The sequence below is a fragment of the Argopecten irradians genome, chromosome 9 (genome assembly GCF_041381155.1).
Source record: "Argopecten irradians isolate NY chromosome 9, Ai_NY, whole genome shotgun sequence".
Lineage (NCBI taxonomy): Eukaryota > Metazoa > Mollusca > Bivalvia > Pectinida > Pectinidae > Argopecten > Argopecten irradians.
In genome coordinates, this window is record NC_091142.1 from 38,830,004 (window position 1) to 38,843,754 (window position 13,751).

Consider the following 13,751-nt stretch of genomic DNA (forward strand, 5'->3'; position numbering starts at 1 on the left):
TACAGCATTGCTAAATAACATCGTCGTGAAAAAGTCTTTAGGAATGAAAGCGTGAAAATAGTCACCACAAAGACATTATTGTGGTTCTTCTGGGAAGCCAGTACGAATCTCACTCGGGCCAGATGCCAGGTACTGAGTCTATTGATCGTGGGTCGGTGCTTCATCTACCAGTCTATCTTAAACAATAGGGTTAATTACACAACAATCATTTTACGGGAAGACAGTTTACAGGATACAACAAAGATGATCTGATTTTAATAGAATTGACATAGATGACATAAGTTTGATACGACACGGTAACGAGAAACATTCCCACTTTTCGGTGAATGTGACGTCATTTTGGACGTAGAATTTGTGATGTCATAATCACCGGCAGGTGAGACTAATCGATTGTAAGTAAAATCCCATAAAGTTGCTAGTAAATGGTAATTACATAGAAAACACAAATCGTCAATATGGTAGGTGAATTTGACCGAGGGTACCTCAGCCGTGTTTTATTGCCAGTTTTGGGTGTTACACATCAATAACATACAAATTCTATCGCCCTCTCACACACACAAAAAGCACCATGTATATCATTAACCAAGGTCATGACCCTAAAAATCAACCAATCAACTGACAGTGCACATTTCAAAGACTCTACAGAAAAAAAATGAGATTAAGGAACTTTGATAGAGGAACTCTTTCTACTTCAACCTTTATACATAGTTACATGTAAAACATGTATACAGCTAGTGTCATATGCTCCCTTGTACCCATTTGTCTTCAATTAGCAATTTATACATAATTATAATTAGGATTCTACCAAGAGGCCCATAGGACCTGTATATCTGATATCTTTTTAAAGGATTAAATATTTGACTAATATTAATTTTAGTAAGTTTGTAGTTTGAATTCCACACAAAAATTATCATATCAATTTTAATCTTTGCATTTGGTTCACTAGAACTACAAGAGGATGCAGAGACCAAATTACTGCATAAGGCTTTGTCCTTAAATTTCCACATAGAACAAAAGAGCTACACACACGTTTATCACTAGTCTTTTCACCATCTACCTCAGTAATTTAAGTAAACCACTTTCTGATCGTTTAGGAGCTGCCTCAGAGGATACCCACTGAATAAGTTTCATATATAACATCTAGCATAGAGAAAAAAACAATAAGAATTGGGAGAGTCCATCACAACAATACTTTGACTGTACACATCCTATTGTGGAGGTAATCAGTTTTATTCATGATCAGTTTGTGTTAGACTTATAAATCTAACTTTATTCCCAAAGTAGGAAACGGGATTTCAAAGAGGGAATTCAAGTTTTCCAAAGAAGTATTCAAGAGCGTAACATATTACCTTGTTAACCCATAGGGAACAGAAAATGTAATAATGTTTCTTTATTTACAAATAAAGTAAATAAAACCTTCAAACCCTTAACTAAAATTTAAAAAAAAATATAATAAAATCTCAATATATTATTTAAGATGGAATCTGTACAGGTGCCTATAGCTAATTACTGATTCAGTAAATAAATAATGTAAACACGATTAGGCCATGACCTTTTCACAGATGAATATTCATATCAAGCTTGAATATGTTGTTATGGTAACATCACGATATCATTATTACATAACATATATATAGTTTTTGTTCAAACATTGATGATAGTAAACATCTTCATTCACATGATTAAAACTTACAACCACAAACCTACCCTCAAACCATTATAAATAAATTTTCATTATTCAATCAAAGTAGTTGATTAAATTACTTTACATGCTTCATTAAATAGTCAATGCGCAAAGACTTTTTCATAAGAGATATTTGGTTTTTCCTTAACCAAAAGTTACTCCCTAGTTAAAAGTTTAGTCTCTAATATTTTACATTTAATAGCTTCCAAACATAAAATGACATCACAACTAGAGATCTTTGGAAAAAGGGAGAGAATCATGGTTACAAATAATGACTATAATATCCTTAAATGATCCAGTAGTAATTCTTTACTATTCAGCAGTTCATTAAATATGAACTAGAAGTGTATACCATTCAAAACTTCATGGCATTGTTATTGAAATATGTGAATTCTAATCACCAGCGACACATTCAGATATCCATTATTTGTACCTAAGAACAATAGTTCGAAGAATTATAGAAATTAGCTATAGATATCCACAAAATTTAACCTCTGTGAATATGTTCTGTATAGGAAATTTACTGTAAAATATTGACCTTGTGAATTGAGAACGATAAGTTTCAAGTCTTTCATATTTTGTTTGCTAGATTCAATACATAAAGTAAATTACATACTTATAATCAAGCTTGATTTTTTTTACAAGCATACTGCTGGTTTCAACAAGACAACTTTGTTTGCAATACCACTTACAACATTTACATATTCTAGCACATGTGTTATAATTATGACAATTTTGATTGCTCTATAAATTACACTGCTGTCTAAAACCAAGATGTACAGGTAGTAGTTAAGACAGGTAAACAGAACTAATTAATTTTGTTTGCAACACCTAAATTCTAGTTGTCAAGGACAACCAGATGCACTTGCTGGGATACCAAGGCCATTTTCGATTATACTGTTTGACTGGTTGGACCTAGTAGTTCGTTTATTGATAAAAAAACGGACTAGGTTATTTGTATTGTTTTCAGATGAGCCTTGACAAAGCCCTGTATCAAAAACTGCAGGTCCGTCAGGATTTATACTTGAAATAAAGACTTTTACAAACAGTCAAACTGGTTGTTCCAAATAAACGAAAACAGCCCTGATGTTGTTTACACAAAACATGCCACACCAGCAGACAGAGGAACTTCCTCACAGAAACAAAGATACTAATCAACAGATCAATTCTAACTTAAGCTGCATAGATAAAGCTAAATCCATGATGTAACAGAAAAACAAGTCATACACTTTTACCTGGCATGCAATGTTAACCCATATAGTTTGTATATAGTCCCCAAAATACCCTTGCATTTGCTAATTAAGGTAATGTCTAAGTATAAATTAAAATTGACTTGATAACAACGATAAAACATGTTTTGAAACTTAATAGGACTATACAAGTGATAATTAGGAGAGCTCTTGTCCAACAAGACCTCAACTGCTACAGTTTTCACTTTTTATTGATGAAAGAATATTGTTCAAAGATTTTTGAAAATAGTGCTGTTTTCAATCGAAGTGTTGGTCAAGATTTTACCATTTAAACAAATAATAGCACAATTTCATTTATAACACTTAACCTCTTGCTTTTCTTGGTTGATATTTTTACCTCTGTGTCTTTGAAAGCAGGCCAAAGTTTGTTTTAAGCATACTCAGCAGCCATTTATGATATCGTGTTCCTCTAGATCTGGACACCACAGCTAAATAAATGTAAAGTGATCATGGCCCCTTTAATTTTAAACCATTGAAATATCTAACATAAATAACATGTGAATTTAAATGCTGGTCAAATATATCCTTTATTGATAAGTATGCTGTAAGCCAAATAAGCTTGGTTTTTTAACATAATCAGAACATAAATATCGTAGCCTTCATCTGAAATAGGAACGTGATGGGATGTACATGGGCAGCACTACACCCTTCCCAGTGTCATGGTGGGGCTGAGAAATAGAAGTTGTCTTGTTTGACAACTAACCAGGTGAGAGATATTGCACAAATGCATGACCTTTTGGCAGGTGAATGTATGGTGAATCCATCAAGTTAGCAGTAAATAGCCAAAAGCCGAGGTAAAATAAGAAATAAAACAGTAGAACTAATCATAAATCAAACATAATGGTAATACTGAATGACAAGATCAGGCAATGAATACTTCAGCTGAATTTTAAGCTATCCATTGTGGCCAAAACTTAGCTAAACACGGCAACATTTATCTACTATAACTCACCATACTTGTCATAATCTAGCCAATTACATATCTCATGATTAGACTAAAATATGTCCAACTCGATAAACATCACACATTAACAACATAAATATGCTTCAAATGGTGGATTAATAATGTAGTCCATTCATCACCATTCCCAACAGCCTTCCCTGTACAGCTCTCAAAACAAAATCACAAGTCAAAGTTCATCAAATATCACAATATGACTTCTGGGAAACAGTCTTTGCTCTCATAACCAATTTATTCACTGGGGAACAAAACTGAACAAATCACCATTTTCTCCCGTCACATTTAGGTATATGTTATCCTGTCAATAATGGAAACATTATCATAACTCCACAAATTATTGGTACAACACACACAGCCCTTGGTCATGATTGAATCTCAACATCTTTCACAAGTCGAAGGTACATCTATATTACTACAAATGATGGTGATGACTTTGTCATGCCAATAAGGGCCACGTTTCCATAGTTATCTGAACTTTAATCACAGCCACACCAAACATGATCCAGTGTACCAAGGATGGTCACAAATTATGGCATGATATAAATAATGTATACACCATATATGGCATATAAAACAAACTATGGCATGTGATACCATACTGGACTTCATTTGGGACTTGTGCAAGATGAAACAAGAGTGGATTAAAACATGAAAATTGTTGTTGGGAGGAATTTAACATTGCACAGTGTATCGTCCATGTCATCCGATTAAGTCTATCAGGTTTTCACCACAACAGTAACTCTATCGGCCATCCAACAATCACAGCCATCGTTGCCTCCTAGCTTCCGTGCTTTTCTATCATAAACTAGCCGTTTGTCCCATACAGCCTTGCGTAACATCCTGTCCTCACGTGATGACCTCTGGGTAAGGTCAGAGGTTTCGAGGGTTCAGTAGATATCTGGACACATGCTCCAGTCCTGCTTTTCCTTACAGTCCCAGTATTTTTTGTTGAATGTGTGGATCATAATACCGGTCGCCTCATCTTTCTGTTTCTCAAACCACACTGGCTTATGGACTTCAGGCTCCTCACCTGATCAAATAATACAATATTTAAGTATTATCTGTTTATTTTTTTTTTTTTTTTAATTCCATTCCCTTAATCTTGCTTCTTTAAAATAAAATAATTTCTATTCCCTTACCCTAGCTTCTATAATTTAAAATAAAATAATTTCCATTCCCTTATCCTAGCTACTTTCTGTTAAGAAATTACTCTCATTTTCTGATTAAAACATAAAATCGATACTTCAGGAACCAAACATCTGATACCTGGTTTCTATGTCAGTTGTATTACACTGACATACAAAACCTCCTTAATTCAAAGTTGATTATACTATGGAAATCTATGATTTATCTGTGAATATGTGTTACTGTTGCACTATGGTAGATCTATGAGTTATCAGTGAAATTGAGCTACTGGTAAGCATCAACCAATATTCTGTTCAATCGGATGTGATAATCTATGTCAAAAGTGGAATTTAACGTAAATGTTGACTATTGATAAACATGAAGGCAAGATGTAGAAATGATAGACAAAAGATAAAGTATATAATTCTGTACTGCCTAACCTTTCTTTAAAGCTTCCTCTGCCTCTGCCTCACGTCGTTTACGCGTTGCTCGTTGTTTTTCCTCAAGCCTCAACTTGCATTTATTAGCCTCGTCCCAGTTGCCATCTTCCATGAGTCGCTGGTCTGGTCTCCGCCGACAGTCCGTGGGGGCTACACCCTCCTCAAACTCATTCAACTCAATAGCCAGACGTGTGAAGTGGTACATTTTCTCAGAACCAGACCTAAGGAAAGATAATGCCATTAAGGGGAGATAAATAAATAATTATTACATTATCTCTTTAAGGATCAGGGGAAAAATTACTGCCATATTGCACATCTACATACCATCTTGAACGAATACCATGTGCACGTGCAAATTCAAAACTATCAGCCTATTGGTTTTTGAGGAAATCACTTGAAACCAAATGTGAAGGTCAGATGGAAAGATGGACAAACGGACAGAGATTACTTGAGGCCTCCCACATCAGATAAATTAACTGAACTACAGAGGACTCCACATAATCGAATAACGGTTATTTGAATATTTCGGTGATTTGCATAAAATTCTGCGGTCCCGATTTTTTCCTTCTTAATCTTTGTTTTTCAACTCTGTGCATTTGAATAGACTTTTACATGACCTACAGTTATTGGAATAAAATATTTGGGAAATTCTAAAAAAAAAATCGAATATTTTTCAATTTTGCAATATATTTTTAGCGAAATTCGCCGATAAATGTTTCAAGATACTTCGCTTTTACTAGAAATCATCATGGTGACCTATTAACGTTATCTTATGGTTTGATATTTTATGCATGAATCTGCAAAGGTATTTGACGCTGTTACGATTTGCATCAGCAGCGGTAGATCATTACTTTAGTATAATCAGTGACTCAAACATTTAATTAAAGCATTTGCACTTTCAAATATGTTTATTTATTAACATAACGTACCTTAGTTCGCGATTGGTTGGAGAAACCATGCTTCCTTACAACAATCGCCATTCATGAATAGTCTCGTTCAACCAGAGTCTTGTTAACTACGCCAGACGTGTGCGTATCAAGCGTCTCGTTGAACAAGACATAAAAGCATGCAAAGTTGGCGTGCAATGACTAACGCAAGTTTCGCATGAAGTATTATGGATACAAAAGATACTTGCTATGTCGTTTCATTGCTGCTTGAATATGCATTAATTTCTGAAATGTTATCAAGCTATTCGCTGTATCGATCAACAATACAGGAAGAATTCTCAAAACACATTTAGGTCCAGTGAACGCATGGCTTCATCAATCGCCACCTTTTTTGAATTCATACACGTGTCCAAACAACACTGCTAGTTGATCGGCATTTTGAAGTTTTAATCAGGCAAATTTAAGGAAATTTGTTTATTATTTAGTTTTAGAATTGCAGACACAAATTCAATCCTATTCAGTTATTACATTTGATATCCATCATTAACAATTAAAATCGATTTACAACTTCGAAAATAATTACTTGTTGTTCGTTTAAGTGTAAATAATTTACGTATTTATCAAGTAAACGAAGCGATATCTATTTGCCTGCTCACATATATGAATGTGGGTGGTCAAATGGAGGTGCAAAATGCCATCTCCGCCTATTTGAATACTCCGGTTATTTGAATATTTTCTTCTAGAAAATGACTTATTCAAATAAGCGGAATCCTCTGTATATAGTTTTTTATATAACCCCTTATTGTCAGTACTTATCACACAAATTAACTTACGGTAGGAGGCGGCGTTCCCAGATAACAAAAGGTGCCCCTGTTTCAAACATGGGCTTGCCTTTATTAGACTCGTCTACGTGTAGAACTTGGGCTCCCTCCATCTTACGATCCCACGTGCCAGTCAACACCCACTTGGCTTTACCTCCGGCATCAGTTACAACACCAGTTACCTACACACAAAACAATAACATGTCATCAAACATTATCATTCTGCTCTTTTTAGATTAGTCTTCACTACTGTGCATAGTCAGGGGGAACAACTCCTAATTCTCTACTCACTAGGTGGTGTTATCACCACCTAGTGTTAGTTCTTTGCTTGACGGTGTCCTTATTACTTGTTAATTATGTTAATTAATCTATAAATATGCATCTTAATTTGGTGTAATGTTATGTGCAGCTTCAAGTAGAGAACATATGCAATATTCTCCTGAAAAGATTTTGTTGTTCCCCAAATGACGTAGGTTTAGGTAAAATACATATTAGATGATTAATTTTCTTCGAGGGATTTTATCATTCTTATATAACGTAATCATTACAACAAATTTTATTATCTTGTGTCATTCACAAAAGGAAGATTTCTAGTTGATAGGGCAAACTACGACTTTTTTTTAACATAAATGTTATAGATCCATCATGGATGAGACCCTGTAAGTAAATAGGCATGTAGGCCTACATATCCACCATTGTATAATTGCTGTGACATAACATACCTTTCTGGGTTTCTCCCTGGAGAAGTAGCTGTACGCTGAATATTTGAGATGACACTTGTCATTGTTTCTATGGTTGGTAATGTCCATCTCTCCGTGGTGGTCTACCCAAAGTTTGCCGACAATGATGTTATGTACCGTAGTGGTCACCTTCCTCCATGTGTAATGATTGCCAGACTTCTTAAACAACAGGTGGGCAATTCCTGAAATCAGATTTATATTATGTCAAAACCCAAAATAACAGGTAAGCAACCCCTGGGCAATTCCTATAATCAGACATTCCTTATCAGAACCCAAAACAAGAAGTGAGCAACCCCTGGGCAATTCCTATAATCAGACATTCCTTATCAAAACCCAAAACAAGAAGTGAGCAACCCCTGACATTAAATAAATTCTAACAAATTTGAATACAGTGAATGACTAATCTTGGTATAGAACATGTCCCCTTCCTACAACAACTTTAAAATCAATAGGAAATTTGTTGTCAGTTATAATTACATGGTTGATAATAGTTGTAATGACATATAGCATTTTCCTAATGGGATCTAAACTTTAATAACATTTGGGGTTAAGGGGAGGTAATCCAATTTTATACTTTAATATGGTAATGACTTAAAAATAAAGTTTTCACAGATGATTGTGTTCAAATTTTAAGTAATTGAAATTAAAGATCAGGCACATTTAATTGTTTCTGAAACTGTGAAATAAGTAACCATCATTTTACAATCAGGTTATAGTTTTCTTCATATACATTGCAAACTTTATTCAAACACACCAAGTGCTTTTGACAAGTTATACTGTAATATCCACTGCTACAATGAGATCGTTCTGAAATACCATTAACAAAACTCCTGTTTATAATGTTATTAACAAAACTCCTGTTTATAACGTCCTTACCCAGTGGGATGATCTGTAAGTATTTGCCCCTAAACTTGCTGGTCATGCTGAACTCCTGCCAGAGTATCCATTCCTTGCCCTCTGTGTACTGAGCAGCCGTCGGGGGATGATGCATCACCTGTTCCGCTACTGTACGCCAGCCCAGGTCATCCATACGGTCACACTCGTACGTCTCCCCTAGCAACGGATTAAATGGCTTGGTGCTACGGTTGATTGTTGTGGAGAAGGAAGAAATGGTAAAAGCCGCCACATGGACAAGTTGTTCAGCGGAATCCTCGCAGGCACCAGCCTTGTCTAGAATACTGGAGTATTCAAACTCTTCTGTCAATCTTTGAAGCATGGATAAGGGTTCGTTAAAATTTACCTATTAACAATTAAAAAAAGAAAATTAAAAGTCTGCAAGGTTTGGAAAGGAATGAGTATAGACAAGAGGGAGAATCTATTCAGGCATGTAAAAGTTCTTTCGTAAAATGGTCACATAGAAAAGCAGGTATTCACAACCTTGAAGGAAGTTTTCATGTGCTTCAATTATATTTATACTGTATGAAAATAATCTGAGCATCTGAACATTTTTTTCTCATTTTAACTGGTTCATTACTAGAACAATAATAGTTTTAAAATCATCATAAACAATATCACTCACAGGCATGGGTATTTTGGAGAGTTCTTTTCCTATGCAGTTCTTCATGATACTCCATAAATTTAGGCTATAATTTGGCTTTAGTGGAATGACAGGGCGACGAGATCCTCGACTCCCGAGGGAGTCTGACGTCAGCTGACGTTCAGGGCATTTTTTTGTCACTGGTTTTGTACTGCCTTGACTCTGTAATGATAAAAAAATTGAACATTACAGATTGAATGTGACATTATTCTCAATGATTATAAAAGACATCTTATTTCGCTTTTAATCAATATTATTTGCTGAAAATTTATGTCACCATCAAATTATATAAAAAATTGTCTTTGTCATTTGTAACATTGCTACTGATTGGTCAATAATAACTAATGTGTGCATACTTAAAGCCATTCAATATTCAACAACAGAAAAATATTTATCTATGTTAACATATTCACCCCTGAAATTTCATAAAGGACTGGTCTAATCTTTGATTTAGAAGAGCCTAATATGTCTTCAGGAGTGAATGAGTTAATTATCTATGAGTTTAAGGAACCTAAAATTACAAGTAATCCTGCAAAACTTCAGGAATCCCAGCACGTTGAAGTGATAAACACCTTGACAGATACTTACCACTGTATCAGCGTCGGTGTTGATGTGAGAATATACTCGTGCCTCTTGCGTATCCTCTTCGTTATCGCTGCTAACGCTACTGCGGTCATCTGGTATGATCTGACTGTCCACACTCATATCACTGATAGTCCTTCTGGTAAAAAGAGATTAAAGGTCAGAGTTAAAAGGTCACAAGTACTCCTGTCAACAAACATACTGAGGTTTAAAATGTAAAAGCTGCAGCAATTCAATTTATTTTCTTGGGGACTCAATTTCGCTTTTTTATACCAAACTACATTTGAACAGCAATTCAATGTAAGTGATAGCTTATATATCTTGTTTCACTATCAATGTGAAGTAAATAAAGTTGATGTTGAGCCATTTCATCTCTCTGTTCACAGGTAGAACACTCTACTGTACTTGTTGCTGACTCTTTTTTGCAGCGATTAATTTCATCAAGTCTATTCACCAGCAAATATGTGTAGGTAAATTTTTAGAGAAAGTGAGTTGGTTTACAGTATACAATTTCTATATACATTCGAACCTCGTTAACTCAAACTTGATTGAACCATGGAAAACATTTAAACAAGTTGAGCAATCAAGTTAAGTGTTTCTTATACTGGAAAATGGTTGATCGGCACCAAGGTTCCTTTTAGTAAATAAGTTCCGATAAAACAAGGTTCAGCTGTTAACTCATTCAACCCTAAAGACACACTTAGACTCTTCTAAATCAATGACTAGATCGGTCCATTATGAAATTTCGGGGATGAATGAGTTCACACATGTATAAAATTCATATCTGCCCCAGCAGCTATTGATACATTAACAAGGATTTTTTTATACATCATAACCTTCAGATAGTTACTGATTTATCACCTACACGACTGCACCTATTGCTAGACTTTGTCTATAGTTAGCTATAAAATATCCAATAAAATGTAATTCACTTTCATTTTTTAGGGACGACACTAGGGTAATTGGAAAACATTTTCACTTCACCGTACATACACACTTTAGCAAATTAACATCTTCACACCATCATCTACTGGGTACACATACCTGTGTGAGGGTTGTTTGTTTGGTAAAGCTACTTCAAACTCATTGGCCTGATAGTCTAATGCATCAAAGAAATCTTCCTCGTCTGAGCCTGGAACTAAAACAAAAGAACAGCAAAGTATGAAATGAATGTACCATTAATCAAGTAAAATAAAACAACAGAACAGTTAAGTACGAATGTACCATTAATCAAGTAAAATAAAACAACAGAACAGTTAAGTACAAATGTACCATTAATCAAGTAAAATAAAACAACAGAACAGTTAAGTACAAATGTACCATTAATCAAGTAAAATAAAACAACAGAACAGTTAAGTAGAAATGTACCATTAATCAAGTAAAATAAAACAACAGAACAGTTAAGTACAAATGTACCATTAATCAAGTAAAATAAAACAACAGAACAGTTAAGTACGAATGTACCATTAATCAAGTAATATAAAACAAAAACAACAATGAACATCTAAGTACCAATGTACCACATTAATCAAGTAATATAAAACAACAGAACAGTTAAGTACGAATGTACCATTAATGAAGTAAAATAAAACAACAGAACATCTAAGTACCAATGTACCATTAATGAAGTAAAATAAAACAACACAGAACAGTTAAGTATGAAATGTACCATTAATCAAGTAAAATAAAACAACAGAACAGTTAAGTACAAATGTAACCATTAATCAGAAAAAGTACCATTAATCAAGTAAAATAAAACAACAGAACAGTTAAGTAGAAATGTACCATTAATCAAGTAAAATAAAACAACAGAACAGTTAAGTACGAATGTACCATTAATCAAGTAAAATAAAACAACAGAACAGTTAAGTACGAATGTACCATTAAACAAGTAATATAAAACAACAGAACAGTTAAGTACAAATGTACCATTAATCAAGTAAAATAAAACAACAGAACAGTTAAGTACAAATGTACCATTAATCAAGTAAAATAAAACAACAGAACAGCTATTAAAGTACGAATGTACCATTAATCAAGTAAAATAAAACAACAGAACAGTTAAGTATGAATGTACCATTAATCAAGTAAAATAAAACAACAGAACAGTTAAGTACAAATGTACCATTAATCAAGTAAAATAAAACAACAGAACAGTTAAGTACAAATGTACCATTAATCAAGTAAAATAAAACAACAGAACAGTTAAGTACGAATGTACCATTAATCAAGTAAAATAAAACAACAGAACAGTTAAGTACGAATGTACCATTAATCAAGTAAAATAAAACAACAGAACAGTTAAGTACAAATGTACCATTAATCAAGTAAAATAAAACAACAGAACAGTTAAGTACAAATGTACCATTAATCAAGTAAAATAAAACAACAGAACAGCTAAGTATGAATGTACCATTAATCAAGTAAAATAAAACAACAGAACAGCTATTAAAGTACGAATGTACCATTAATCAAGTAATATAAAACAACAGAACAGTTAAGTACGAATGTACCATTAATCAAGTAAAATAAAACAACAGAACAGTTAAGTACGAATGTACCATTAATCAAGTAAAATAAAACAACAGAACAGCTATTAAAGTACGAATGTACCATTAAACAAGTAATATAAAACAACAGAACAGTTAAGTACGAATGTACCATTAATCAAGTAAAATAAAACAACAGAATAGCTAAGTACGAATGTACCATTAATCAAGTAATATAAAACAACAGAACAGCTATTAAAGTACGAATGTACCATTAATCAAGTAAAATAAAACAACAGAACAGTTAAGTACGAATGTACCATTAATCAAGTAAAATAAAACAACAGAACAGCTATTAAAGTACGAATGTACCATTAATCAAGTAAAATAAAACAACAGAATACCTATGTATAAATAAATTAAGAATCAAAATCTATGAAAAATAATTTTAAATAAAATACATCTATCTTAATGAAATGAATCATTGCAGCCCTATAAGATACCATGGTTTTTCATGGATGCAGATAAAAAATTCTATATGGTCTATTATCTCCCTTACCAGTCTCCTTTTTGTCAGTGACCTTGATCATTGATCGTTTAGCCTGAGTTTCCAGAGAAACTTGATCCTTGGCTAACTGTTCCACCATCTCCTCCAGTTTCATCCTTTGCTCTTGCTCGAAGTGTACAATCTTCTGCAGGCGTTTTACCTGTCCTTGAGCAGATTCCAGGTACTCAGAACAAGCCTTGACAAAACACAAAGAATTAAAATGATATTTGATAACCAGTTATCACTGGTATCATATCTTCTAAAATATCACTACTAGTCTAGTTACATCCTGTCATTTCTTTATTTAGTTATTTCAAATATTGTAAACAAACATTATAAATTTGTAGTGACTTAGTTTTGCATTTCTATGCCTACCATATTCTTTTTTTTCATTTTTTTTTTTTTCAAATTCTACTGTACCTGTCATTGAATCTATTTTGAAGCAATGAATTTTTGTAATATCTAAAACCCTACAAAATACACAAAATTTAAATGCACACAGAAATAAGGTTTTTCTGTCAGCAGCCAAGATGATTGGCCCCTTTGAATTTGAGATTTTGTTTGACTTATTCAGCATTATTTTGGCATTCTATCATCTTCTTTTTATAATTAACGCCTTCAGCCAATGAATGTCAGACCTCCGCCTATACATACTATATATCTGTATACATTTACCCATGTCAAATTC

General features: G+C 33.6%; 1 protein-coding gene across 1 annotated transcript; it reads right to left on the reverse strand.

The window, feature by feature from the left end:
* Positions 1 to 454: 454 nt before the first annotated feature.
* LOC138332281 (oxysterol-binding protein 1-like) lies at positions 455 to 13,305 on the reverse strand. Its single transcript, XM_069280307.1, has 9 exons — positions 13,076 to 13,305; positions 11,072 to 11,165; positions 10,034 to 10,166; positions 9,428 to 9,607; positions 8,785 to 9,148; positions 7,891 to 8,090; positions 7,181 to 7,350; positions 5,461 to 5,681; positions 455 to 4,925 (listed from the first exon to the last, which is right to left on the reverse strand). Exons 1-9 carry the CDS (start codon positions 13,176 to 13,178, stop codon positions 4,783 to 4,785), a joined length of 1,608 nt encoding a protein of 535 aa, XP_069136408.1. The 5' UTR covers positions 13,179 to 13,305; the 3' UTR covers positions 455 to 4,782.
* Between the last annotated feature and the right edge of the window lie 446 nt (positions 13,306 to 13,751).

Coding starts and splice junctions, on each gene's coding strand:
- LOC138332281 (XM_069280307.1), bottom strand. CDS start 13,178: ATGAAACTGGAGGAGATGGTGGAACAGTTAGCCAAGGATCAAGTTTCT. Junction 7,351..7,890: donor CCAGGGAGAAACCCAGAAAG/GTATGTTATGTC, acceptor TTTTGTGTGTAG/GTAACTGGTGTTGTAACTGA. Junction 5,682..7,180: donor TGGGAACGCCGCCTCCTACC/GTAAGTTAATTT, acceptor ATCTTTCCTTAG/GTCTGGTTCTGAGAAAATGT.